At 41.2% G+C, this 27,603-nt stretch overlaps 1 protein-coding gene across 1 annotated transcript; it reads left to right on the forward strand.

The window, feature by feature from the left end:
- The first annotated feature begins 157 nt into the window (after positions 1 to 157).
- Positions 158 to 15,149, forward strand: slc17a6b (solute carrier family 17 member 6b). The gene is made up of 12 exons (XM_069173466.1): positions 158 to 781; positions 2,311 to 2,566; positions 3,500 to 3,618; positions 5,626 to 5,740; positions 6,996 to 7,083; positions 7,177 to 7,263; positions 7,659 to 7,801; positions 7,987 to 8,136; positions 8,768 to 8,900; positions 9,275 to 9,385; positions 10,446 to 10,573; positions 11,849 to 15,149. The coding sequence occupies exons 1-12, from the start codon at positions 708 to 710 to the stop codon at positions 12,188 to 12,190; spliced, it is 1,746 nt and encodes a 581-aa protein (XP_069029567.1). The 5' UTR covers positions 158 to 707; the 3' UTR covers positions 12,191 to 15,149.
- The last annotated feature ends 12,454 nt before the right edge of the window (positions 15,150 to 27,603 follow it).

The following is a 27,603-nucleotide window of genomic DNA, read 5'->3' on the forward strand; positions in this document are numbered from 1 at the left end:
GTCCTATCATTTAGGCTGTGAATTAAAGCGACGTGTCTCACTCTAAAACATGTCCTCCTCTTCCCCTCAGTTATTACGAAATTGCCAATAGAAACAGACTCATATATTTATGTATTTGCATGCTGGTTTTTAAACCTGGCCTTCATTCGTGCTGAGCAGCTGGCCAGATGTTGGACGCGGAGCTGCTGTCGCTGACCTCGGTGCTGAACACGACGTCAGATGAACCTGCTCTCACCACAGGAGACACGATACAGCCTCACTCCCTCTTTGATTTATTGAAGCCACTCCAAACACCCACCTCTGCTTCCTGAACTTTGACTTTTTGTAATTTTTCTGATTCATTAGCTCTCCTTTTCTTCTTGTTGTGAACATAGATACGTATCGCTCTACGACGCTGGCTGTCAATTTCGCTCGTCTTCGTCGTGATGGCACTTGGCGCGGCTACTGTACGCAAGGCAGGAGATGAGGTGGTGGTGGATGAAGGCGCGCAGCTCGTTTGATTGCCCGTCTTTACGCGAAGGGGCTTTCACATCAGCGCTGAAAATTTAGACTCGTCTGTTGGATGGTCGCCTCCCCGGGCTCAGATTTCTGATAACTTCGTTTGTTGTTTTCCTTGTAGCCGCTGCAGTCGGCCATCCTGCGCTGTAACATGACGCGTAAGCAGTAAAATAGTATAGAGAAAACAGGCCTACACACAGAAACTGGATATGGAGTCCGTGAAAACGAAAGCCACGGCGGGGGTGAAGGAATTTGCGGGCAAGACCCTGGGTCATATGCACAGGTAAGGGCACGCATTTATTTATTTTTTTTTCCATGTGAACTGGCGCGCGTGAATTACCACGCTCATATGTGATTATTTACTTGCTGCATTTTGGCAAGACACGAGCCACGGAGATGTGTGGGTCCACGGGCCACCTAAAAACAGTTTCACAACTTGCAGGGGTCTCTAGTCACGCCTCTAGATGTGAGAAGAAAATTATGCAATCAAATGTGCGTGTGTGTGTGTGTGTGTGTGTGCGCGCGCGCGTGTAGAGGTTTGGATGCCACTGGATCCTGATGCAGGGGCCTGAACATGAATCTCATTGGCAGATAGGTTATCCAGAACGTGCAGACCACGCGCGAAATTTTGTGGGGATCCATTCATAATTTGCGATGCATTTCATGTCACGTTTGAGAGCAGTGACGCACACACAATGAGAAGCCAGCAGCCCGTGTTTCATTCCAAATCACCATCTTCACTTTGGCCATTTCAACCTAGACGTTTTGTATGGCTTTTCTTTAGTGTGTATTTATAGTTTTTGCACGTGCAGGTGAATAAATACATTTTTAGACTTCCAGTTATGTTTAGATTGGGCCTGTTCCCTTGCGAATTCATCGCCCGTGTCATACACACATTCGTGAGAGCACTGGCTGCTATTATTCCTCTAAAATATGCATGAGAATTAAAATAAAACTGATTCTCGTTCAGGATCAGGCGACGACACCTCTGTGTTTTGAGGCGCAGCCAACATACCAGGCCTGCAATTAAGACCAACTTGCATTTTATTCGATTCTTTTTATGTCCATTTTGAATTATTCTTTAAGTTTTTCATTCGTTTGCAGAAAAACGAATTTCAATGCTTGGATTTGTATCATTTTGCATCCTGATTTTGGACAAACACGTACTATGTAACGAATAGTCTATGTGATTTTCCTGGAAAGAAAAAAAAAGAGGAGCTTGAGGAAAGCCCACAGACAGACGTGTGTCTTTTCAGGCTGGAGCTGCTGCTCAGTCCCTGAATGCTAATGAGTGTGAAAGTGAGTGGGCTGCTGCAATGCGGTACAGTCAGGGACCTCTCCGCCTCTTTTCAGCTCCACAGGCTCAACTTTGTTTGTTTTATCGTTTTCTTTTCTTAAGGTCAAACACAGGTGAACAAAGTTGGTTTGTAATCGTCGCCCATGTCTTTTTGAGTCATGTTGAACCTCACAGATTTGAGTCTCCTCAGTGCGTCAGAAGAAAATATTTTCCATTAAAGACAATTCAGTGCAGAGGCCTCCTTATCCAAACAGCTCTTTGATTATGATGATTCTTCAATTTCCGTCTCCTACATCTTTTTGAATGTGTGACAAGAAATCTCAGATAGGCACAAGATCCATCTGAGCTCCAAAGCACTCATCCCAGAATTAAATATTGATGCTAAAAGCAAATTAAAATGGGCCTCCATTAGGGCGGAAGTATAACTTTTTTTTCCTGAGCATCTTCCTCATGTAATGTGACGTTGTTTTATTGGCGAACTCGGTAGAAGTGTCATCATCACCTGGTTGTTGCAGGTTGATGGAGAGGAGGCAGAAAACCGGGGAGGTGATCGAGCTGACGGAGGATGGTCGGCCACGGGAGGCCGCGCAGAAGAAACCCCCGCTGTGCGACTGCTACTGCTTCGGTCTGCCCCGCCGCTACATCATCGCCATGATGAGCGGCCTGGGCTTCTGCATCTCCTTCGGTATCCGATGCAACCTGGGCGTGGCCATAGTGGGCATGGTCAACAACAGCACCATCCACCAGGACGGCAAGATCATCATCAAAGAGGTGTGGCAAAGGCAGCGAGCACCTAAAAACATGGCAGACAAACAACACGTGCCTCAAGACACCGAACACCCGATTATGATTTTTACCAAGAGAAAAAGGGAAAATGTATTTATCCACACATGAGAACGAGCTTTCCAGGCCTTCTACTGCCATATTACATCTAATAAATCATAAATCAATCCCAATAATCACGATCAGCTTTTTCAAAATTTAATTGAAAATTTGTGCGTAAAAATGTGTAATATGACTGTGTATTTTAAAACATACACCCAGATCCTAATGTACAATAGAGATGAAGCTGTTTAGTAATGTCAGCACGCCTATATTATAGCCATAGGCTATTCTTTGGATGTAATAGCACATCTTGCAATTTAAAAAAAAAAAGACAACGTGAAATGGATGTCTGTGTCCTGTACTTATTGCCGAAATGCAAAAATACATCGAGTCATTCTAAAGCTGACATTTCCTTGGAAGCACATTCGTAAAAACCAAACACGTGCAAAAGGTAAATACTGTACATCTAAAACTACGTCTCTATACTTACATTAGAAGAAGAATATTTGGGTAAAATTGATAAATTTTGTATATATTTGTGCTAATTAAGGCCAAATGTTAACCAAATACTCGTCTTCATCCATCAAGACAGCTACATATTTTTCATGGAGCAATAGTTTCATTATTAATAGCATATTAATAGGCAGGAAAGACTGATGCTTTACTGATTACATCAATGTAATCTAAACGAAATAAACCATTGTGAGCCTTTAGTAAACAGGCCTCCCTTTTCATCAATCCAATTCCACTGACTAAAGCCGTTTATTTCCTGATTGATTGAGAAGAAATGTTAACACAGGTAAATTCCTAAACATCTCTGCTTTGGTCATTTTATTTTATTTTTTTAATATTTTTCTTTTCCATATCATATGCCTCCAGAAAGCCAAGTTCAACTGGGATCCAGAGACGGTGGGGATGATTCACGGATCTTTTTTCTGGGGCTACATCGTGACACAAATCCCCGGAGGGTACATATGCTCCAGACTGGCAGCGAACAGGTAGGCGGCCCTCCCAGTCAATTACCATAAATATGGCTTTTAACAAAAGGTGCGTGGAGGCAGATGTAGATTTTTAGGATTGTTGTCATATTTAACGAAATTACTGGAAAGTAAATGCCCCTATTCCTTTGTTCTCATGCTATTTTTCCCCCTTTACTGGTTATTTTTTTTTTTTTAAATAGATAGGAAACGAAAATATGCACGTTGAGACTGGAATAAATCCAATAAAATAAAAACAAATCTTAAAAAAAAAAAAAAAAAAGCCAAAGCGAGGTCTCAAAATACGGCGTCATTCTTGTGTGAACAGTGGAATGGCTGCAGGTCACAGGTACATAAAGACGGAGTGTGACTGCATGAAGGCAGCAGACAGTGTGGAGCTGCGGGGAGGGCAGCGGGCTGGCAGGCCTGCAGCTCCTGGTGTCAGGGCTTTCTGCCACCTGTTAATGAGCTCCCTGGGGGGAGCCGAGTCTAATCTGTCGCTCTCTCAGGGCGGGGAGACCAGACTCGCTCTTGTCGCCAAAGGCTTTAATTCACACGAGCACTGCCAATGCCTCAGTCATACAATTAGCCCACGTTATATCACAGACACTGTAGGATGTAATATTAATATGGGGGGGGGGGGGGGGGGGGGTGCACATTTAAGGGGTTGACTCTTGAGATACATGATTATAAGCTACATTTCATATTTAATTGTCAAAATTGGTTACTTAATATACAGGAAATAAATTCCGTGTATCTTAAACCAGAGGACTAAACCTTCATTGCACAATTGCAACGAACGTTTAGGCCTATAGCCAAATTTAAAAAAAAAAAAAAAAGGCGAACAGCAGCCTAATCAATAAATCTTAAAAAAAAAAAAAAAAAAAAGTTATAAAACTACGACGGCCTACTACAGGCTGCCCCATCTTTAATGTGGGCCCTTCTCATTCATTTCATTTAGGCTACGTTTTATTTCCCTGCACTCTGTCTGTGTGGGTTCCCTCGTCCCGTTGATTGACACGAGGATGTAATCGAATCAATCGGTCTCGTGCCCGACAGGAGTCTCCGCCGGATTAGGGTTTGCCCCCCCCCCCCCCCCCCCCCCCCCCCCCCCACGTGCACAGGAGAGGGCCGGTAGGACGTGACAGAAATGAGAAGCAGCTCGGTGTTGATGGACGGCCTTGCTTCACTTGCTCAGCTGCTCCTTTGCGAAAAAAAAAAAAAAAAAGATGACAAAATAAATATGCGTATTCCTGTCTTTAAAAACCTCTTCCCGTTTCCCGCGTACGCCGTAATAAGCAGTGGTAGCTATTTTTAACAACCCGTGACAGACGAGTACATGGATAATTTAGTTTTTTTCGATAAGTAGTTTATATAAATTATTGAGTCATAACACGCATATGATTAAAAAAATTTTTTAAATAAATAAAATAGAGACCAATAAATTATTTTCGGTTCTGCCGGTCAATGTCAAAGAAGAACTAAATGTCCTTCTTCGCAGAAAACACATTTCTTGGGGCATTGTCAAAGTGAAAACGGTTGCTAAGCAACACATATGACTGTTAATGGGGCGTCGCTGCCTAAAATATTTATTTCCGTGACGCCAATGAGCGCGTGCGGAGCAGGGCCAATCAGATCCGATGACACGCCACAGGACCCGCGTCGTAGCCTGCGTGCAGAGATGATTTTATTCAGAAGGGGTTTTAAATGTGACGGATTTGTGTCCTTACAACAACACGAGATAAAAACAAGAAGACTTGGAATGGCTTTTTGTGTTAAATATGAAATATGTTTTAATGGATTTTTTTTTCATGGAAAGAGTATTCACACCCTCAACGCAAATAATTTAAACCAATCCACAACCACAACAAGAAAGCTATCAAAATAAAAGATAGGTCTGATCTAATGTGGTATTTCAGTGCACGGTTCCTAGTCATCAACAGCAGAGCTAAATCTGTTCAGTTCTTTATGAGGGGAGTTTCTAGGTATAAAATGCTTCATCTAAAATGCATTTTATAATATTTTCAGGGTATTTGGTGCAGCCATTATCCTCACCTCGATTCTCAACATGTTCATCCCCTCGGCTGCCCGAGTCCATTACGGGTGTGTCATTTTTGTCAGGATATTGCAAGGACTGGTGGAGGTAAGACAATGTCAGCATCTAACAGTGTTTTGAATCTTTCTTTGCTTTAATAAAAATCCATGTGTGTAATGGTTTAACATATTCACGAGTAAAAATTAGCAATGAATTTATATCCACAATTAATAGAACATAAAGGTTGAATATGTCATGTACATTTTTGTTATTGTGGGTATAAATAGCTGAGGATTTGCAATAATTCTGTGTTCAAAAAGAGATTCCTGTAAAATGTCCTCCAAGAGAAAACAAAGAAAAGACTGTAACATGCACTTGATATTCAGCTAGTGGAAATTTAAGATGAGCTGTATTGATCCAGTCCACTACGGTTGGTTTTTGTGGGATAGTCCGGCTAATTTTTTTTTTTTTTTCTGTCTCCCTCTGTATCCTTGATACACAGCAGCAGAGTGCGCTTGTACAGATAGATGAGGAAGAAAATGCTGATATGCAAAGGCTCATCAATCCTTCGTAGTGAAATGCAACACCCAGAAATCTGCCTGCTGTGGAGTAAATCTTGACATGTCCATTCAGTTTATTGTAGTGAAAATACAGAAAGCTGATCCAACAGTTCTTAGATATGAAAACATCTTTCTGTCTGACAGTTTTCCATTTGTTCAAAGTTTTTGGATGAATGGTATCAAACATTTCAGTCATGATTGTAAACAATTCTTCCACCAGTAGACCAGCATCATATATCATGCTGCAGCTCACATTTTTGGAAGGATGATTTATAGTTTTGATCAATTGCGTTTAAAATAACTAAAAACAACATATACTTAAATATGTAATGTCTTAAAGACCAGGTGGCACTGCACTGCTTTACTACATCCCATGCAAGATGTATTTTCCATCAGCTCAGTTTGTTCAAATTAGTGGCTGATGAAGATTTAATATCTGCAGGCCTGCTTTGCTCCATGAACAGCTCATCAGGCCCTCTTTGCTCCGGGCACCATACAGTTTGTTCATGGTAATCACAAGGGTCAAAATGTTAATTTGTGTTAGTTCTTGTATCAGATATCTATTGATTCAGACTCTTATCTAAAAGGGGTATTTCGGATAGATTGTTTGCACGGTTTACACCTCTAAGCTTGCTGCAAATACTGTTATAATGTTTGAAATGGATGTTTAAAATCGGACTAGATATATATAGACTGTTATTTAGTGTTCATACAATACAACTGAATGTCCCAAACAAACCGTTTGAGTTCCACCGTTTCTTCATGATACATTGACACAGACTGCTGCTGTGTGGTGTGTTTAGGGAGTGACCTACCCTGCCTGTCATGGCATCTGGAGTAAGTGGGCTCCGCCACTGGAGAGAAGTCGTCTGGCCACCATCTCATTCTGTGGTAAACACATAGAAACAGCTCAGTTTATTTTATCACGGTGATTAAGATGCCCGAGCTTCCGAGCGTTGACTCTCTTGTCTTGCTGTGCGTCAGGTTCTTATGCTGGTGCTGTGATCGCGATGCCTCTGGCAGGGATCCTGGTTCAGTATTCAGGCTGGTCTTCAGTGTTCTACATCTACGGTAAGATCGATGAGGGCTTGGGGTGACACACGTGTGTATTACTGCACAAAGGAGTAGGAGATGAAATACGCATATACTTAAGTGTTTCTAAGCTTGGCTGAAACTTTAAGAGTTTGACAGTTAGTGAGTCCAGTGAAAGTCAAATGGATTTATCCAGGCAGACTGTGCATTGATTTCCTTCCCCTGATGTTTTGTTATGTCAATAAATAACCTCCCATCTTTCTCACTGGACTGGATAGTTAGCTTTCCTGTCTGACTTTTATTCTCTGAGGCATTTTAGAAAGATCCGGCTGCCAAATACTCTGCATGTGCTTACTGCTGAGGTCAAAAATAGCAGCAGGACTTCATCTGTAATTATTTGAAGTTCTGACATGTAATCTGCCTGTAATACGCAGGATGCTTTGGCATCTTCTGGTATATGTTCTGGATCCTGGTGTCTTACGAGAGCCCTGCTGAACATCCTACCATCACGGATGAGGAACGCTGCTACATAGAGGAGAGCATTGGAGAGAGTGCCAAGCTAATGGGTCCTTCAGAGGTGAGGGGACACCCTCCACACAGTACTTTTGTTTTCAATCCTTTGTCTTGTAAACAGCGTTACAAGTGCAGACACACTATCAAGTTACAACTTCATCAGCCATGTCCACCACCTTGTATGTTTTGTCAGGTAATGTGCTGAATATTTATGCATATAATTCAATTGCTTGTCATAATGTATTGCAGAAATTCAAGACCCCCTGGAAGAAGTTCTTCACCTCTATGCCCGTCTATGCAATCATTGTGGCCAACTTCTGCAGGAGCTGGACGTTCTACCTGCTGCTGATTAGCCAGCCTGCATATTTTGAGGAAGTGTTTGGCTTTGAGATAAGCAAGGTGAGCCAACACTATCGCTGCACAAACATGGAGCATGAATTGTGTGATCAATAAATTATAGATTCAAATGCAATGGGAAAAACTCAACTGTCAGCGGGATGTTATCAAGTTGAGCATGTGATACTTTGCTCTAAGCCAGATGCAGCGATTCATTATCTAAATCAATGACAGTGTAACCGGTGGCCTCCGGTTCTTTGTGATGATTGGATATATTGCATAACAAGGTTAAATCAGTTCACAACACAGACAAAAGTTTATCTGTGTTTCAGGGAAAATCACCAGTGTTTCCAATTGCATTGACGCATAAACCAGTGCTCATGCTGTCTGGGACATTAGGATTAACATGCATGGCCTTTAGTCTGATAAATCTACATATGCTGGTAGCACTCAACCTCTTGTCACATCCTCTCAAAGAAAGTATAAAACCAGCATCCCAGAAAGAAGCTGATCAAAAAGAGATTTGCTACCGATGTTGAAATTAAAGACAATACAAACAATAAAATAGTATTTAAGGAGAACATCTGTAGTTGAACAATCATTGCGTGCCGTATTCCCTCATACAAGCATAATAAACGTATTGTGGTGTCATATCACACTGCAGATGATTTGGATTATTTCTGTGTGGTTGCAGGTCGGCATGCTCTCTGCCCTCCCCCACTTGGTGATGACTATCATTGTGCCCATTGGTGGCCAGCTGGCCGACTACCTGCGCAGCAATAACATCCTGACCACTACCACTGTCAGGAAAATCATGAACTGTGGAGGTGAGAACTCTGAACTGAGGATGAAATAAAAAAATAAAAAAAATGTCCACACCTCTCTGCACAGCCACAGGGTGTTACTTTCATGGTGTTGGATCCATACTGTTGTTGTTTTTTTGGTTGCTCTTCGCTGCCAAACGAGTTTGAGAGATGGTTTTGTTTATATTTTGTAAAAATCTATCTGTTCAATGCTTCAGTACACAAGTTGACTCACTGATTGTGACTGTGCATTGATTTCATATCTGTCACTTACGTAATTGAGTGCAGACCGTGTATCACGCTTAATTCAATTGGCACCACAATGACCAACAGCCTGTGGGCTTTGTGTGTGTTAGTGTGTTAGTGTGTGTGTGTGACCTGCTGTCTCTCTCTGCTAGGATTTGGCATGGAGGCCACATTGCTGCTGGTGGTCGGATATTCCCACAGCAAAGGGATGGCGATCTCCTTCCTCGTGCTGGCAGTGGGCTTCAGTGGATTTGCTATATCAGGTCAGTGCACGTAACCACTCCTTCAGTTCAACCAGGATTTAATTCATGTACAAATTCAAACTTAAATGTACTGTAGTTGTGATGCCGGAATCACTGTTAGCATGAAGTTTTACTGGATATAAAGTTTAGATTTGGGGCGTCAAAGAAAAGGCCAGATTTCAAGGGGAAAAAATGTGAATATATTTTTTTTGTAGCTGTTGGTGTTAGTGTGCGGTTTTGTGGCATAATTTTGAAAATGTGCATTGTATTTGTAAGAAAGTGAGAAATGATATTCAAAAGTCTTAGTTTAAGGAATAGTTTGACAATAATGGGAAAAACACCAATTTATGTTTGCTAAATTTGAATCTACAGCCAGTAGATGGTTGCTGTCACTTAGCATGAGGAACAGAAACAGGGCAGACAGCAAGCCTGGCTGTGTGTAGAGGTTAAAAAAAAGTTATAAAGTTAGGTGTGTAGAGGATTTCCTGTCCAGGAGTTGTAACTTCTAAGAGGACATTTGGACATTTGGAAAGATCCAGTCTATCTGCGTCCCTCCGCTGCCCGTCTTGAGCTGTCAGAGCTGATCTGTGCGGCTTTCCTCTGCCATTCATTCAACAGATCTTGTCATGTTTATGCTTACCTACAGAGGATGCGGATGTCTGCGACTGTCTGCAATTCAGCTTCTTGCCCGTTGTTCTCAAGCTTTCTCTCTGAGTGTTTAATAATTCAGTGCTAGCTGTCTCGGGGGATTTGCCAGGCGGACAGTGTGCAGCAGCAAGACACTTACTCATTCAGCCAGTCAGAGTGTGAGTGTGAGTGTGGTGGGGAGGAGGGAGCGGGGGGAGGGGGGAGGGGAACATGTGGCGAGTTGATGCCTATTTCTGCAACAAGATGGTCACCATTTGTGCTGCTTTTTAACTACAACCGTGTCCTGCTTCTGTTGCTTTTTTTACTCATTACATAGAGTCACACTGACGACCTCAGTTGGGCTTATAAATCTGGTTAACTGGCCTTACACATTCACAAAGGTCAAAAATCTATCAGCAATATTTTCACTTTTGTGTTGTATTTCCTCCCTCAGGCTTTAACGTTAATCACCTGGACATTGCTCCACGTTATGCCAGTATCCTAATGGGCATCTCTAATGGTGTGGGTACCCTGTCTGGGATGGTGTGTCCGCTGATTGTTGGTGCTATGACAAAGAACAAGGTAAGGGCTTTTCCCTTAAACATTAAAATAATAAAGATACTCTAATTTTATGTGCAAACATTCCTGATGGAGGCCTAAATAAATCAGAGCACTTTACTTTAAGAACCCCTAATTAGCTTTTATAAGCAGTAAATACAGTAAACATTAAAAGAATGGTTTATAATACCCTGTAATGTAGCTGTAAGCAGATTTAAGTATTTATCGATGCATCTGACAATAATTATAATTCCTCCTGTGGACAGCAATAAGTGTGTATAAACAGATCATGAATGAGAGTGCAGTAAAGCACTGTTTTAATAATGTAAAATTTGTCAGCATAAGAAGTTATAACAGCATTAATAAACACGTGCATTGAACTTATAACTGCATACAATGACTTTAAGAGTGTGTAATAAATTAGTTAATAAATGTTTATATGCTACTTAGAAGGACTAAATAGAGGGACTTAAATTATATTAGAGGTCTAATCAAGAAATGCATTGTTTGTTTTTATCAACACTTATCTCTGTAGTCACTGCTTCTACATTAAAAATAACTGGAATAGGTTATTAAGGCATTTACAAGAGTTTATAACAGGTAACGTGGGCATAGTGATTTTAGGACACTGTGTACTAGTATTATACAAAAAACATTACAAATTTCTGTTTGTGTAACCGAGAAGATTTATAAATATCCCCGGCGGTTAACTTCTTTTAGCTCTCTAGACAGTAATCTTACATTAGTGGTAGTTGGACAGTAAACTTATGAAAGTATATCTGCAATATTCTTTTAGCTCATTAATTAAAGATGAATTCAATCCCTTAAGGTTCAGATTTCCTCCTGTGGCAGCTGAATTATGTATCTTATTCCACTTATTATATTTGAATTCAACCAGTATATTCTGTTTTAACTTGTTCCAAAGCTTCACTAAGATGTTTATCTTCAGTCAGATATTCAAACCTAAGGCTCCAAGTTTTCTATGACCGCCTCACTCGATTAAATGTAAATGTTAAAAAACTGAAAATGACTTTAAAGTAGGCGACTAAAGGTTCAGCAAACATCACTCAAACAGGAGTAAAAATGTGTATTTGTCGGGGACTATTTTCTGCTGCTTTTTGAGACACATTATTGGTGTAACTGGTGAGTTCTGGTGGCAGCAGGATGGTGAAGGAACAGTTTACACTGGGAACAGGTGCACTGGCTCATTGTGTTTTTAGACCAAAGTGTCCACAGGCAGTATTTGTTGGAGGGATGACTTCACAAAAAGACACTCACATTTCTCCTGTTCCTCTTCAGACTCGGGAGGAGTGGCAGTATGTGTTCCTGATAGCCTCCATGGTGCATTATGGAGGTGTGATCTTCTACGGGCTCTTTGCATCGGGAGAAAAACAGCCGTGGGCCGACCCGGAGCTGACCAGCGAGGAGAAGTGTGGCTTCATTGAGGAGGACGAGCTGGCAGAAGAAACGGGCGACATCACGCAGAGTTACAGTGCTTTCGGGGGTCAGGCCAAGATGTACGGTGCGACCACGCAGGTGAACGGAGGCTGGGCCGCCGGCTGGGAGAAGACGGAGGAGTATGTCCAGGAAGAAGCACAGGGAGGAGGCTACGGCTACAGGCAGGATGAGGGATACTCCTAGACCCAACACACATTCACCGACACACGAGTAGACTTATTTTCCTGAGTGTGCATCAGTTTTAGTCATGAAAATATCAACAAACAAGAAAAGCTTCAATCCAATGTTGTATTGGTTGCACAAATTCGAAAAATAAAAAAATAATCTAGAAAATTATCAATTTAATGAAAAAATGACTAAAGTATTTAAAAAAAAAATTTAAGACATTTAATTAATAGAGGTGTAACATATCAAATTGGCAGTCTGTAAATGTATTATTATGCATATTGATAATAGATATATTTATTTGGAGTGCAATTGTGTGTAAATGTAAACATTTTCATCCCATCAGCCGAGGCTTCCTGACCACACTGAAGCCGGTAGGATTAAATAGAAGCTGCCCATCAGAAGTGACCCCTTATCTATCAAATCAAACAGTTATGGTACAACTTCCTACAGCCAGCCATTTCAGTGTATAAATATGTCCCTGCACAGCATTGTAAACAGAAAGTAGACACTCTGTTAAGATAGATTGTACTGTATCTGTTCTGGATGCACTCAGACTACTGTGTCCTTTTAATGCACAGGCATTTGTGTTTTCTTATCACCGGCTTCTCTGCGTGCGTAAAGTCCTGAACATGCGAGTGAGCTGGTGTCGAGGTTTGACGAGGGCCGTAATGACTCGTGTTGACCGGTTGGTTACACATGCATAAAAGGTGACAATGTCTTTTAAATGTTTGCTGCCTGTGATCCCTTTTGTATCTCTGTACCCTCTGCAGTCAGGCATTGGATTTTTGGATTTGCAACCTGTCAGATCTCAACAGTGTAGTGCAGGAGTAAAGCCATTCTCATTATTATACTCAACATCAAAGCCACTAAACGTCTAGTTTTACCAATGCATTACTAGAACATTTTTTTTTATTAAATAAAAACCTGTATGGCAGAGATTTAGAGTTTATAGATTAAATTTAGACATAATAGATAATGATATTCATGGTTATACATGACCTTATGAAGGGTTTGTGCAATGCAAAGACTTTGGGGACTAACCAAAATCAGTATGAGTCTTACTATTATAGAGCAGCAAACCTTATAACGTTTAATGAGAAGAAAAGAAAGACTATTTAGTGAAACTGATATTTATGTGTTTAAAAGGCATAAGTGAGTAAATACTAATGTATAAAGCTAATGCCTCTGAAAACTAAACATTTCTTTAATACATCAATTTTAACACTTGGCTCAAGACTGTGTGGCTTGATTGGATTTGAATAATGGTGCCAAAAATCCTCCCCCAATTGTCACCTGATTCAAATGTTTCTGATAGGTTCCCATAAATGTATAATATGGCTTTTGTCCAGCTGAGCCCCGCCCACCTCAAACTAATGAGAGCCGTACACAAAAAAAAAAAAAAAAAAAATCTGTCATGCTGTTTAAATTGAGAAAAGACTGAGTAAATGTGTTTTCTGGGCATTTAAAACTAAAGGGAGATGATTTTAAAATGTCAAATATCATTTTGAAGTTGTGAACATTCCCAAACATGTATTTACATAATATGTTTACATATGTCTATACTTTACATAAATTTCACCAAAATAAAAGATTTTTATTTGCAGTTACAGAGAAGCAGCAGTCGGAGGGGCAATCACTAATGTGTACAATCGGTTTGTCCTTTTCCATCACAGAGTGGAAGTGAGATGAAACATTTGATGAACTCCTATATAATGTAAACACTTGCCTTTATCTGCGGAGGTCTGGTGATACAAGTGTTTTAGGCTTCTGAAACAAGCAACACACAACAGAACCATGCATTTTGTCCTCAGTCTGCACTTACACTGAGAAGATCTGAGGGGGGCCAATTTTGTTTGTTTTGTCACATGTGTGGCGACGTCAAGTCGACACCGCACCAAGTAGATGTGCGTGGATGTGTATTTATGCATGGATCAAAGTGAAATTTGTAGTGCGTCCTATTTTTATGTTTCTGTTGAACTCGTTTGTCTTTGTCTCAGAAACTGTTACTGATGCTTCAATTTCTTTGCACAATTAACCAAAGGTGAAAAGAAGAGCTGGGTTTTAGCTAGAAGTCAAATATTTTTAAGGTAGTACAGACCATCAGCAGCGAAGTTCCAGCGTCTTGGACCCCCAGTGTGCAGGTGGCACCAAACATTACTCAGTGTACAAAGCAATAAATCCATAGTAACAGTTCTGGTCAAACATCATGAACACTCCTTCTGTAACTATTTTTTATGCATTTGTTTCAAAGTCGTGTTTTTTGTGATAACAAATATAGAAAATAAACACTTGTAAAGAAATATATGTATAAAAATATAGTAATAGAGTCCAACGCAAACATCTTTGACGACAAAAAAGTGCAAAGAGTTTGTGATGGGGCTGCTCACCAGATGAGAATGATAAAACGAGCTCCGTCTGAGAGGCGGACGCTCTTCATCTTCATGTTTCTGTTTTTGTTTTGGTGTGGTCCACACTGGCTGTGTGCTGTTGTTCCTCTCTTTCTCTTCCTGTTTCTCTCTTTCCTCCGTCTTTGGTTGGATTAATGTATTTCATTCAGTGGCTGGACCCCCGTCGCCCTACTTAAACACATGTACCTCCTCCTCCCCTCGTACAACCCTGATATCATTGTCATAATATTCATTGACATAAAGAATGAAACCTAAAACGTGCGATTTTGAAAAATGACAAATGTGCAACCTGAAGTAGTGAGAAGTTTCTTGTTTTTGTGCCTCTGAAGTTACGGTGTGATTCTATGGCTTCTGTTGCTGTGTAAATCGAGAGGTTTGTTGATGTCAAAATCAAATACTCTGTTTTCTGTTTTGATAAAAAAAAAAAAAAAAAAAAAAAAAAAAAAAAAAAAAGGAAACAAACCTGCGTGTCCTGAGTATTTGTGCTGACAACAAGGGAGAACAACTAATGCAAAAAGTCAGACAATATTAACACACATATGTAATAAACATAATTTCACGCTATACACTCAAGAGTTACTTATATTTACCTCCTGCAGTCATGGAACAACATCATAAATGCATTTCTTGCCACCTCACGCCTCCAATATTCATTCTCTCTGAGCATTTTTGGATCTCTACTCTCAAAGGATGTCTGTCTCTTCAGCTGCTAAATGTTTCACCAATAGTGGAGTCACTGAATACTTTACAATCATTTTTAATGATCGAAAACAGCCACAGTAAGACGGGGAAGTAACATCAGGAGAAATTTGAAGGAGCTGCTTTAAGATGGGGAAAAAAAAAAAAAAACACCCACACGCCGCTGTTAAAAAATATAGCACAAAATGAAAATGTATTTGTATTTAATTAGTATTTGATTGCCTGGTTTTTAAGTCTCAAACTACATTGAAACTACTGATTGAGCACCTGATTATACATGAATTATGTACGCATACATGATTTATGTGTGTTGATAATATTGTTTGTCTCAAAATACATGTTTATAGTCTACATTGGATATTGGCCAAATATGCATTTATCTGCAGTTTGATTTTTTGAGTTGCGATCAAAATGTTCAGACTTTCAGGTTCAGGTTTGTGAGTCAGTGTTCCAAGTTACGTCTCCAGATCAACATCAGCACCTGAGTTACACCCCTTTTTGTTGCCACTGGTACGTGAACATTTGCAAGATTAATGTGGACCTGAAACTTGAGCAGATTCACACATCAAATTTTGTGTCATACTCTGGAAACCTACAACCGAGATCCATGAAACGCTTCAGAAAGCTTACGGCAATCGAGCAATGAGCCTGGAGAGATGTCTGGAGAGACATTCTTGTTTGAAGAGGGACAGAACGTCACCGTCCAAGTCACTGAAATGGATGCATCGGATAAGGAGTGCAACCAGGTGGGTTTTCCGTGAACTGGTCCCGAAGGGTCGGACTGTCCAGTTGTAATGTGACGTTCAGAGCCGTCTGAAGGAAAACATTCAGCGCAAATGACTTGAACTGCGGCCCGATGGCACTTAGGAGAACCCGTGTGACTCAGGTGCTGATGTTGATCAAGCAATGTAACTTACTCAGAAAAGTTCCTGCTTTCCTCTGCTTCATGCACATCACTGTTCGGGTGCAATAAGAGCAGTCTGAACACTTTTTGATGGCACTTGATAAAAGCATTGTTTCTCATATTAAAGGGTTGGCAAAGTTCAGATCAACGACGCATTTTGTGGTAAACATAGCAGATTTAATATGATACTCAAATGCAAGATTTAACAGTATCATTGAAGAGACCTGCTTGACAAGGCATGTCATTATGTGACATCTGCGTGGCTTTATGTGATTGGTTATGATTCTAGTCTGCAGCTGCATTTAAGGTATATTCACTTCATCAGTTTCTCTGCAGAATATTCCTTTGTGCCAATCAAGACACGCTGCTATAAATAAAATGAAATAGAAAAATGAAGAAAAAAACAAACTTCTTTTTAAAAAAAATCTATAATGTCATTACAATAAGGTTTGGAGCAGAGTGAGTTTTAGCAGTTCCACCGAGGCCACAGGAAGTGCACAGTTAATGGCTGCCCTCCTTCCCCCTTGGTGAAATCAATAGTCTCAGTCCCCAGTGTTCTGCTGGACCTATTGACTGTTCTAACCTCTTAATGGAGATGAGAGGGAGGAGGAGCACTTATTGAGCTGTTTGGAGGTGTGATTTCGATTTAAGAGCCGACTCCTACCCCCACCCGCAAATCCTCAGCACAGGGTTGTCGCAGATGATCGTCAGAGGGGATACAACAAAACAAAATGGTACAGTGAGTACAGATGAACCATCTTTAGCTTTTCCAGGTGAATGTCTCATTCAGGTTAAAGGTCCCACTCAAAAAAACAAGCAGGGATGTATTTTTTCAAATTATGAGACAAAACGGTAAAGATGTCAGAATACAATATGGGCAAACTAATCAATCATTTTTCTCCAGTGACATGAGAGACATTTTTCATGTGAACGTCTTTTTATAAACAATGGTGATACGCGAGGCTGGAGAAATAAAATATTTAATGAATAACAAGCACAACGCATTTTAAAGATGAATAAATCGAATAAGAATAGTCATATAACAAACAAAAAAAAAACCTGCTGTCATTCAGACTCGCCCATCTGTGTTGGACTTTTCTATTTTCTATTGTAGTTTGTTGCTACAAGCCGTCATCCATCTTCTAAACACTTCAGACTTTAGGCAGGAGTTCAGGACCCGCACTGATCAGCATTATGAGGTTTTTAAATTTCCAAAAATGCTACTGCAATTAAACATGGCTTTTTAATATTATCATAATCCAATCAATTCATATTGTGACAGTAGTGCTCGACAGGAAGCCAATCTAAGATCAATTAGCAGTTTACACAAGCGTGATGTAGAAACAATAATCATCCAGCTCACACACATTAATTAAGAAGAGTCTTTACATTGAGACATCTTCTGTTCAGCAAAAGTACGGTTAAAAATACTAAATATTCTGGATTTAATAAGGTCAGTTCAGACCAGAGTTTCGTGACGAGACAAAGCTGCTTTAGAATGTTGTCGGAAAAGAACCGGGCCGCTGTAGAACATAACGAGTGATCGATTTCTTTCTGGTTATTAGAGGAGACACTAACTACTGTAAATGACGGAACTGCTCCCGAAAAAGACGGGAGGAATTGACAAAAGAGGGAAGACCTGTCTCAAATTCACAGCATAAATTTGCAAAAGCCCATCAACCCTTTCGTTTTTTTATGTTTTCGCCGATTCATCACAATTAAAACTATCTTTTCCCCATTCATGTTCCAAGACGTTAAAAATGACATCCAGCTCCGAAAAAGCCTGAAGGGACAGCAATTTAAACGGAAGTACGGTAAGTCGGTGCTCTGGACATGTTGCACCGTCTTGTCTAGTTGCTTTGTTTTGAACTGCCAGTTGCAAGTTTCAAATTGCCACTGCAAGATTTTAAGTCTGCAGCGGTCATTTAACAACATGGTGTTGCACTCTTCTCACACAGGGGGAGGGTCTCTGTTGTTTACAACATATGTGATGTGGTGGTCAACGCCGATTGGTTAAAGGACCGTACCCAGTAGAATGCAAGGACTGGAAACAATACTCCTTATCTACTCAGTGACTTTGGGTCGGGTAGTTGCTAACAAGCCAGAGACAAATTGGTATCCAAAGAAGAGTGTCTTTATATTGCTTAAAAGGTCAGAAGTTTATTTTCAAATTCAAAAACAGATTCAATATATCCTTCATATAAACTGAGGCAGACCATGACGGTTATCAGTCCAACATGTAAAGAAGATTAATTCCAAAAAGATCTCCCTTCCAAACTGTATTCAGCGTGCATGTCTGGTTTCTGTATTTAAACCACGATGTGCGTCTTTGACTCCCGTTCGTACGGACTCCTGCACGCTGGATTACTGAAATTCAGACCACATCCTCTTTCGTAACAACGCTGACGTCAAACAACTCTGCAGGAGCTCTGAAAAGCCCAAGGTGACTCAGAGATCAGCGTTTGATTGATGTACAACTTCTGGATCAGGTGATGTTAAAAACACACTCATCCTCCCTCCCCCCATGTGTGTATTTGTGTGTGTTATTGTGACTCTTGTTCCAACACAGCTCATTGCTTTCGTTAATTTGACAGGCTCAATAAATGTGTCACCAGTCAACCTTAAATGGAGTTTTCTCACAGTCAACCAGCCTGAACCGTCATGCTGTCGCAGCACAAGTGAGGGAGGTGACCCATAACCCTCCGTGACCAGCAATCCACTAATGACATAAACCTCGCTGCTGCTTCTCCCCACTGAAACGGGGAAAAAACAGAAAACTCCAGGTAACAGCAGCCAGCTTTCTGCCTGCGTAATGATGCAACTTTTCTGCAGAAACACGTCATCCAGCCTCTCTTTAAATGTTCTTTTTATGTTTTCATTTGCATTATGTGCATCTGACAGCACGGATGCTAAACTGAGAGAATGAGCGTACATATGTTCCGCATCTTAAATGGCTGTTGCAATGTGGGTGGGGGGGGGTGGGGGGGGGCAGGTGCAGCTCCAGCCTCAAGGGAGCAGAGGAGGGGTGTGAGAGGAGTGGAAGTGGATGCCAAAAATCACTCTTTAATGACTCGAGGGGGGGGGGGGGGGGGGGGGGCTGCGCGCATGTCGTGCTCGGGCCCCTGGGAGCCTATGTGGCTCATAAATAAACTCCTGATTTGCACAATGTGCCTCCAGCACCTCACAGGATGATGAGAAAGTATTTCTTTAGATAGGATGTTGATTTAAGACGGAGAAGGACACACCACTCCAAATCCATGATTGGAGTTACCGTCCCAAAACTTAAGACAAACTAAGCAGTTACACTGCGTTGCGCAGAATCTCACGAGTTGCTTCTCTAAATATCATTTCAAACACAGAAATATCTTTGTTCTGATGTATAGAAATACTTTGTAAGTAATCGCAGCCCCTCCTGTTTTCTGTAGTCACATACATCCACATGTGAGCTGTCCATGGTGCTCAATGAAGGATCACTGCGTAACACGACCACGGGCGTGATCACTGAGCTGCACATAGATATGCAGAATGCAGATAAAACGCTGCATCACATGACGGCATTCAAAACCTGGAACGATCCCGTTCTATAAGTCGCACATCTACACGAATACTGGGCACCGATCCCCCCGCCCCACGACAGACTCTGGATCAGCGCCGATTGGTTCGGAAAACAGCGGCAGGATCCTCCTTCTGCACGAGTCAGGAAGCATGATTGGACGCACATGCCGGCCTCCAGCACTATCACCACAGCTGGTATATATTTAGCTGGCCACACCCCTTACCTCCCCTCCCCACACACCGCCTCCTCCTACCACCTTGTCAGGAAGTGCGTCATCAGCTTGTCAAGGGGGAGCCTCTGGGGCGAGGCACACTAATATTAGGAAGTCAGAAACTCTCCTTCATCAGGCCTCCTTCAAGATCACACACACACAGACACACACATGCAAAGAAAGATGTTTCAAACGCAACAGTATGATGCAGGATTTGTGTGCAAGGAGTCGAGAGATCTGCAGATGCGTATCTGTGCAGGGAACAGCATGTTTTTTCTTTGTCCTCTCAGTTTCCACTTCGAAGGCTGAAACAATTTGAAAACAAAGCCATTTAGTTTTCTTTCAGGAGGATAAATTGTTGCCACACGCTGATCTTAAATGAAGTTCAAGCACAAATTCCTCCATTAATCAGAGTAAAACAAGCATTTGATGTGTGGCGGGACGCAGAGAAAATCTAACCTCTGGGACAAACAGATTTTCATAGGAGGTTAAAGAAAACGGTGATTCTCATGCTTTTTAAATTTCAGTTTAATACTACAATTTATTGTTGCATAATAATACATAAAAATACTTGTTGCATTATTTTCTTTCCTGCTGCTTTTCATTTTCCTCCCTGTTGTGCTGCAATGGTTTGATATTTGGACAGCGATAAAAATCAATATATTTGCAGAACAAATTGATGCTGAATAGAGGATAGAAATAAATGGAGAGGAAGAGGAGGACATTTTTTTTTGCCAATTAATGCAGCTAAGGCACCTGGATTGAAGTGTGTGCATGTGTATGTGTGTATTTGCACAGAAATGCAGGCATGTGTGTGCCAGTACTTCCTTATTCAGGCTTGCCTCTTAGTGACCTACCACCAGATGGGAGCTAGCAATAGAAGTGTGTGTGTGTGTGTGTGTGTGTGTGTGTGTGTGTGTGTGTGTGTGTGTGTGTGTGTGTGTGTGTGTGTGTGTGTGTGTGTGTGTGTGTGCGCGTGTGTGCGCGTGGTTAGGAGGGGGGTATTTCCCAAAACCCAAGCATCAGGCCTCCTTTTGTCCTCTTGCCTGTCACCGATGGCTTCACAGTGGGGTGACAAACACACTCCAAATCTCATTAAAAAGTGAGAGAAGGAGGGGGGTGGGGATGGGGGTGAGGGGGAGAGCTTTCATGTCTAATGGACCTGCAGGAAACAGAACAGAAACTTGGTTCAAGCCATGTTGAGTTTTAGAGAGGCATTTTTTAGGATTCATTTTGTGTGATGTAGCTGCTTTATTAAAAAGGACAAAACATTTCTACATAGACTCAGACTACAGAACTAAATCTCTCACAGCCAATGGTGCTTTATGGATTTCATGCTGTCACCAAATCTTGTCCATCTGAATTCATTAGTGACAGTGATGTGACATATCTGATAGAGAGGTCTCGCGGCGGAGGGATAATACAAGGACGACACTATCGCCGTCTGCCCTTTTGTTCCGTATTTAGAGAGTCGGCTCGGTACACACTCCTCACTGCGAGAGCTGACCTCGACCAATCTGTTTTCTATGACCATCTCTTGTGTTGAATAATAACAACCCTGACAAAATCGCACGGTAAACAATCTTAATCTTAAACACAGGCCTTTTATTGTCTCATGTTAAACCGTTTGTCGGAATTGCCGGTATGAATGGCCCAACACCAAGCCCCCTTTGTGTGCCCTGCAATTTACCCATTAGGGTTAGAAATTGCTTTAAAATTGCAGGCAATTACTTCTCATCTTCAGCAGCAACCACACGCTGAACAAAAAAAAAAAAATACTGCCAGGACCAAAAACAGTCGCTCATTTCACTCGTTGTTGTTATCGACTTCCTGCAGCCACTTTTAATGAGAACTTAACGGCACACATTTGCATTTGTCTAACAGATTTCGCTTTGTGTCACCGCGGTGGTAAAATATTGAGGCCCGGCACCTTTAAGAGTTGAGCCTGCGAGAGCAGACACCTCAGGACGAGTGTGCGGGAGAAAAGGGACAGACAATAAACAAATAGGACAAAACACACAGGAAACATTGCCTCTGATATTTGCTTCGGAAAGATCACAGAAAAAATGCTCAGCTTGATATTTCACATGAAAACAGAGAGTTAAAGCTACAAGTCCCATTAGTGATTTGTCACAATTAGGACATTTACGCAAAGACTGGGGAAATGTTTATATTCTTGTGGGTTACATTTCTATTCAGCGATTGAGTTATGAGAGAAGATTACTAGAAATGTACTAAAAGAAATCATATAAGCTTGTGAAAAAGAAAAAGAAACTACTGGTTTTCCTGCATTAATGGCATCCCTGCAGGAATATTTAACAGTCCAACACATCTCCTACATCAGGAAATATTTCTAATGCTACAGAAATCAGATATTATTGACTCAAAGAGAACTGTAAAGCATTATTTAAGATAGATGTCCTGTTAAAATCCACTGTAGCTTTATCTCCTCGGCGCTCTAGATAGACACAATATCACTTGCACCCTTCAGACTAAAGTAAGCTGAGTGAATGCAGCAGAAAAGAGTCAGATGAGAAGGATAAGATAATGTCATGATCCTTCTTTCATCATATCAGCCCTCTTTGTTATCTGCCGTCTTCCTCCGGCTCTCTCTCCCTCCCTCGTGCTCTTCCTCACTCTGTCACTGCTGCATGGTGACTCAGACACTGCAGAGATGCTACATCTGAATGATACACCGGATGAGTCACACACACACACTGAGTGGACACTGTCCATCTCTGAAAAGTTGTTTCTACACTTACAACAGCAGCACAAACACACGTTAGCGGATAACAACGGTACAAACTCAGAGCAGATCCGCTCAGACTCGAGCAGATCTGGTTTTGGCTCATCTGACAGTGAGATGTCATCTTGGAGAGACACTTGTTTTCTGGCTCTCCTCTGCACCTATACACTCTGCACTAAATAAACAAGCTGATTTTAATGGTGCTCCCTTCACACCGCCCTGACCGCTGCTGCACAACAAGCATGTACACACACAGTAGACCTGTCAATCCACTGCTCCACAGAGGGGCAAGATTTGTGTTCATCCCCATCAATCTCTCCGTCCATCTGTCAGTCTTCCTCCCTTCTGCCGGCACACTCGGTATTTGAGATTTTGAACCTCTTACAGAGCTTCTTTTTTTTTGGCCTAACACACACAAACAAAGGAAAGCACATGCAAAGTCTTTGGATCAGGAGCTTCAACAAATCAGTCAAGCTCAACAACTGCAAGCAGGGTTGGAAAGTACCCAAGAACATTTACTCAAGTACTGTACAAATCTAAGGCTCTGAGGTGTTTTCATCAGAACATCAAACTTAATTCTCAACTGAATTTTCTATACCATTGCACAGTGGAATATTTCTATATTCGCTCTATACTCCACTGATTTTACACATTTAAGTCTGTTTTAAGGCCTTCAGGACCTCTAATGCATTTGAAAAAAAAAAAAAAAAAAAATCAAACAGCTGAGGGATGTTCCCTAAAATGCCTCAAGTAATGTCACCTTAATCAGCATTGGCTGAAACTGAGAAACAGAGTGTGGAGAAGAAAGAGCGTTTGCCAGACCACTGTGGCCTCGTCTCTGCTTCAGGCTACATTAGCAGCTACTGGTATAATCTTTAACTGAACTGTTGGCGGTCCAGTTGGATTGTGGGTAATGGAGGCTACACTACGCTAAAAGATGATTGTGTGTACTAACACAAAGGTTGTATTGCATTGATTTTTTTTTTTTTTTTCAAACCATGTAATGTCTAATAACAATACAATGCTAAATCAGTGGAGTAAATGAAGGAATGAACAATTAAATAACTGAAGGCAAACACTCAAAATAAAAGCGATCTTGCAGGTTCATATTTGGTTCGTGTACAGGACTGGAGATCACAGATTTGGGCCCCAAATGGCACCATGACATCACAAATAATGTGAAAGAGTGAAGTTTAAGGGAAAAGGAAGCAAAGAAGTGACTTGTTAAAAGTCCTTCATTAGAGATTCAGCTTAGGGGCATTTAAATAAATTACCAGAGAGAGTTGAACAAGTGACATGACGCAGTCTTTGTTTGAAAGCCAATAGAAGCATCTTTATCCAGGCGCTTTCAGGCTGGAGTGATGTCATTATGACGAACAAATGTCTTAGTGACGCCGATATTACATCCCTCTGTGCCTCAACAAATAAAATTAATTAAATGACAATGTGCTCTGAATCCCTATTTGTCAATATCCCAGAATAGTCACAGTATTTTGGTGTCAGCCTCTTCAAAACCAAACAATAAATCCTGTGTTTTTTTCTTTCTTTCTTGATGGTAAAAGGTGTGACTGATATTTGTGTGTCTCTGCTTGTGTGTGTGTGTCATACTAATGGAGTGTGTGTGTGTGTGTGTGTGTGTGTGTGTGTGTGTGTGTGTGTGTGTGTGTGTGTGTGTGCGCATGCTGCATTGATTAATGTGAGGCTACATGTATTATTTCTGTATGTCCTTGCCTGTTTCTCCATTTTTTTTTTCCAGTGTCTTTTGTCCGTGTTTCTAAAACTGAGATGAGTTGCTATGGAAACCGGGATACATGTGTAAAAAGGAAGTGCCAAAAGAAAGAAATGTGGTTGTCAGGAGACATTTGAAGACCATGAAGTCAAGTGAGCTTATAGAGTATTTTTCATACCTAATTCTACCAAGACTCATTATGTCACAAAGACAAAGGCAGACTCTATTCTTTGATTTTGTTTACAAATGATAATAAAGTCCTTGTTTATGCTCATATACGTCTGTCTGGTGATAAACCTTTGTTCACCGTCACACAGAGTGAGTGAAGGTGTGATCTTTCACGTGTTGACAGGGGTTAAGCGACTCTCCGGTGATAATACAGCCGTTTCAGGCACTCCATCACTTGATAATTACATTACACTGGTACTCCATTGCTTCCACTCGCTCCTGGTAATCTTGTTAAAATCCCAGTGATTGGAATCACAGCGACAGAGACAAATGACAGTCGGTCGGTCGCCTGTGGAGCCGAGCCCTCTCCATGTCTGAGTAAAGGTTTTGAAGTGAATGAAGCCTTTGTCAGGTAACCATGGAGCTGCATCGGCATACAGGTACTGAAAAGCAGAGGTAGTTCCTTCTAGTTTCCATGAAGGAGCTGTCCATTTGCTATTTTATAAAGAAATAAAGGGCCCTCCTCAGTTTTGTGGAATATTTGTGTACTTTTTTCTATTTTTTTTTTACTTAAATAAGGATCCATTAAATCACTACACAAAGGCTGCCAGCCACTCCATTATAAGTAAACATAGCTCCCCTTTTCCCTTTTGTAGTCTAGCATAAAGGGTTTGTGATTAAGCTGCTATGCTGCCCTCTGGTGTCCATTAGTTGACACTCCACAGAAACCATTTTAATATATCAAGATACAGCATATTGGTTAGTTTGAAATAGAGGAGCGCAAAAATGTGAAAAACATTTGTGTAAATAAATCTGGGTTTCTTTTTGTTCTGCTGCAGAATCAGAGTAGTAACTTCCTCGCCCTGGTCCCAAACCAGCTTCACATTAAGAAGCTCAGTGTGACAGGTAGTTTAATTAAGTAAAGGTCTGCCCCGCAGCTACTGACCGCCTGGCCTGCCAGCCTGAGCCGAGGTAACCAGCATTCATTTGTCATGTGCACGACTGGCTGACACATTATTTATTAGTCATTTATATGAACGTCTCACAGACACACACCCACCGACAGGCTGTGACAGCGAGACAGGGTTCATACTTTGGAATGATCACCGTTAAGACAACGCTAGGACATGGTTTAACATTAATGCACAATACATGATAATGTTGGATTCATTTTAAAGAACTCCATTTGCTTCTTTTAAATTAACTTTGTGCACATTTTACACTGAATTTTAGTCAAGTATCAAAGTCTTGTATGCAAGTCAGAGAGTCTTGAAGGACTGCTGGAGGGGTCAGGTGTGAAAGCCAACGTGGTCTCAGGAATTTTTGAAGTTTTAGGAGACAGACTTCTAAATCGCCCCCCCCACGTCTCGAATTTTCTCAGCAGTCTGGTTGATTATGATCAGGCTGATTCAAAAATAGCTATTGCTTTAAATTTTGCATTGCACTTCCATAAAGCTGGAAAGCTCAAAAGACACACATTTGAAAAAGGAAATGTTTAAAAATGATGCAGCAATAAATGTTGGTACGATTATGAGTCAAGCTCAAAAAATAAACTAGATCCTAAATATCCAATAATGCAGTATAGTATCTTTTGATTACAGCCTCCCTGCCTGATAAATGCCCAAATATAATTCTATGCTTCTTGGACTTTTATAAATCCCTTTGTTGTCTCCAGGTCCAGCTTTCTCCCTGATGACATAACTCATCATTGTACAACAGTTTTCACAGGCCGAGTAGTTCAACATGACGAGCAACCTGAACCTTCACAAGAAACACTGATGGAAATCCTCTTCAATATAACTATACATCAAGAGAAAGCAGGTGAAACCATATGAAAAAGAAAAAAGACGAATCAGCTTAATGTTCACACCTGACAACAACACCTAAACAACAACTCCTCCACCGACCACGACCGCATACGTCATTTGTTCCTACCCTCACATACAACCCACAGCAGTGTTTCCTGAAATAGCTCCCCGTGTAGGTTCAGGTACAAAAACAACCTGCTTCCAGTACAACAAAGATAATTGTTTGGGTTAAAATGATGACTTGAACCCAGTTGGGCATTAAAAGTTGCTGCTTTCTTAACCTTAGTTGTCATGGCAACAGTAAACAAGCTTTAAAAAAAAAAAAACAACAACAACAAAAGAAAACCTCTGCTGTTGTATCTAATCTTCCAACCAACCCGCCTCCTCCTAACAAGGAAAAACCCACATTAAATAGACATCATCTGAACTGCGTCACTTCCCCGGGACACCAGATTGTCGTTATTCCTACGACCGCTAGAGGTCGCTCAACTTTAAAACGTAAGCCGCTGACACAAAACATCGACAGTGTGGGCTTGGGTTTTTTGGACAGTTGGACAAAGTCAACATGAAGAAATGCTAATATACTGTGTAAAAATAAAAATGGAAAAATACTAGCTATCAGCAGCACACACAAAAAATATTCAATTACATGAAGGGCACCTCGTTCCTCCTCAATACGAGATCTGCTTTAATCTGACAATGATAAAACACTTGTGAGTCTCTAATAAGTGTGTCCCCATCTGATGGGCCTCAGGTCCTCCTGACCCAGGGGACCAATTTGAGTGGTACACAGCACATGGCGCTGTGCTGAATTATCACCCCCCCCCCCCCCCCCCCCCCCCCTCACGATTGCAGTGGGGATAAGAGAGGGAAGGATTAGGGTTCAGTTGTCTTGGCAACCTAAGATGCCATCTGTCATGTGTGTGTGCTGATCCACATCGTGTATCTGAGACATTGTTTTAATTCAATCATTTTCTCGGCGCCAGACAGAGCTCCGTATTCAGTGATAAGATGGATACCACCCTACAGCCAGCAGCTGAGTAGCTTAACTCCCAAAAAACATTCTTTGTTCCACCTGGAATCAGCTGCCAGCCAAGAAATAGTTCCCTGACGATGAATGATATAAAATAACACCAGCCTTATCCTTTATGTTAGGTGTCCTGGGTAATAAAGCACTGTGTTGTCTGGCTTCATTTTAA

This window comes from Embiotoca jacksoni, unplaced genomic scaffold, assembly GCF_022577435.1.
Source record: "Embiotoca jacksoni isolate LCO1_2020_lvr unplaced genomic scaffold, fEmbJac1.0.p SCAF_6, whole genome shotgun sequence".
NCBI lineage: Eukaryota > Metazoa > Chordata > Actinopteri > Embiotocidae > Embiotoca > Embiotoca jacksoni.

Bases quoted from the DNA above. Each gene is read 5' to 3' on its own strand.
- slc17a6b (XM_069173466.1), top strand. From the start codon at position 708: ATGGAGTCCGTGAAAACGAAAGCCACGGCGGGGGTGAAGGAATTTGCG. The intron at 2,567-3,499 runs GTGTGGCAAAGG...ATATGCCTCCAG, and splicing joins GCAAGATCATCATCAAAGAG to AAAGCCAAGTTCAACTGGGA. The intron at 7,264-7,658 runs GTAAGATCGATG...TGTAATACGCAG, and splicing joins TTCAGTGTTCTACATCTACG to GATGCTTTGGCATCTTCTGG.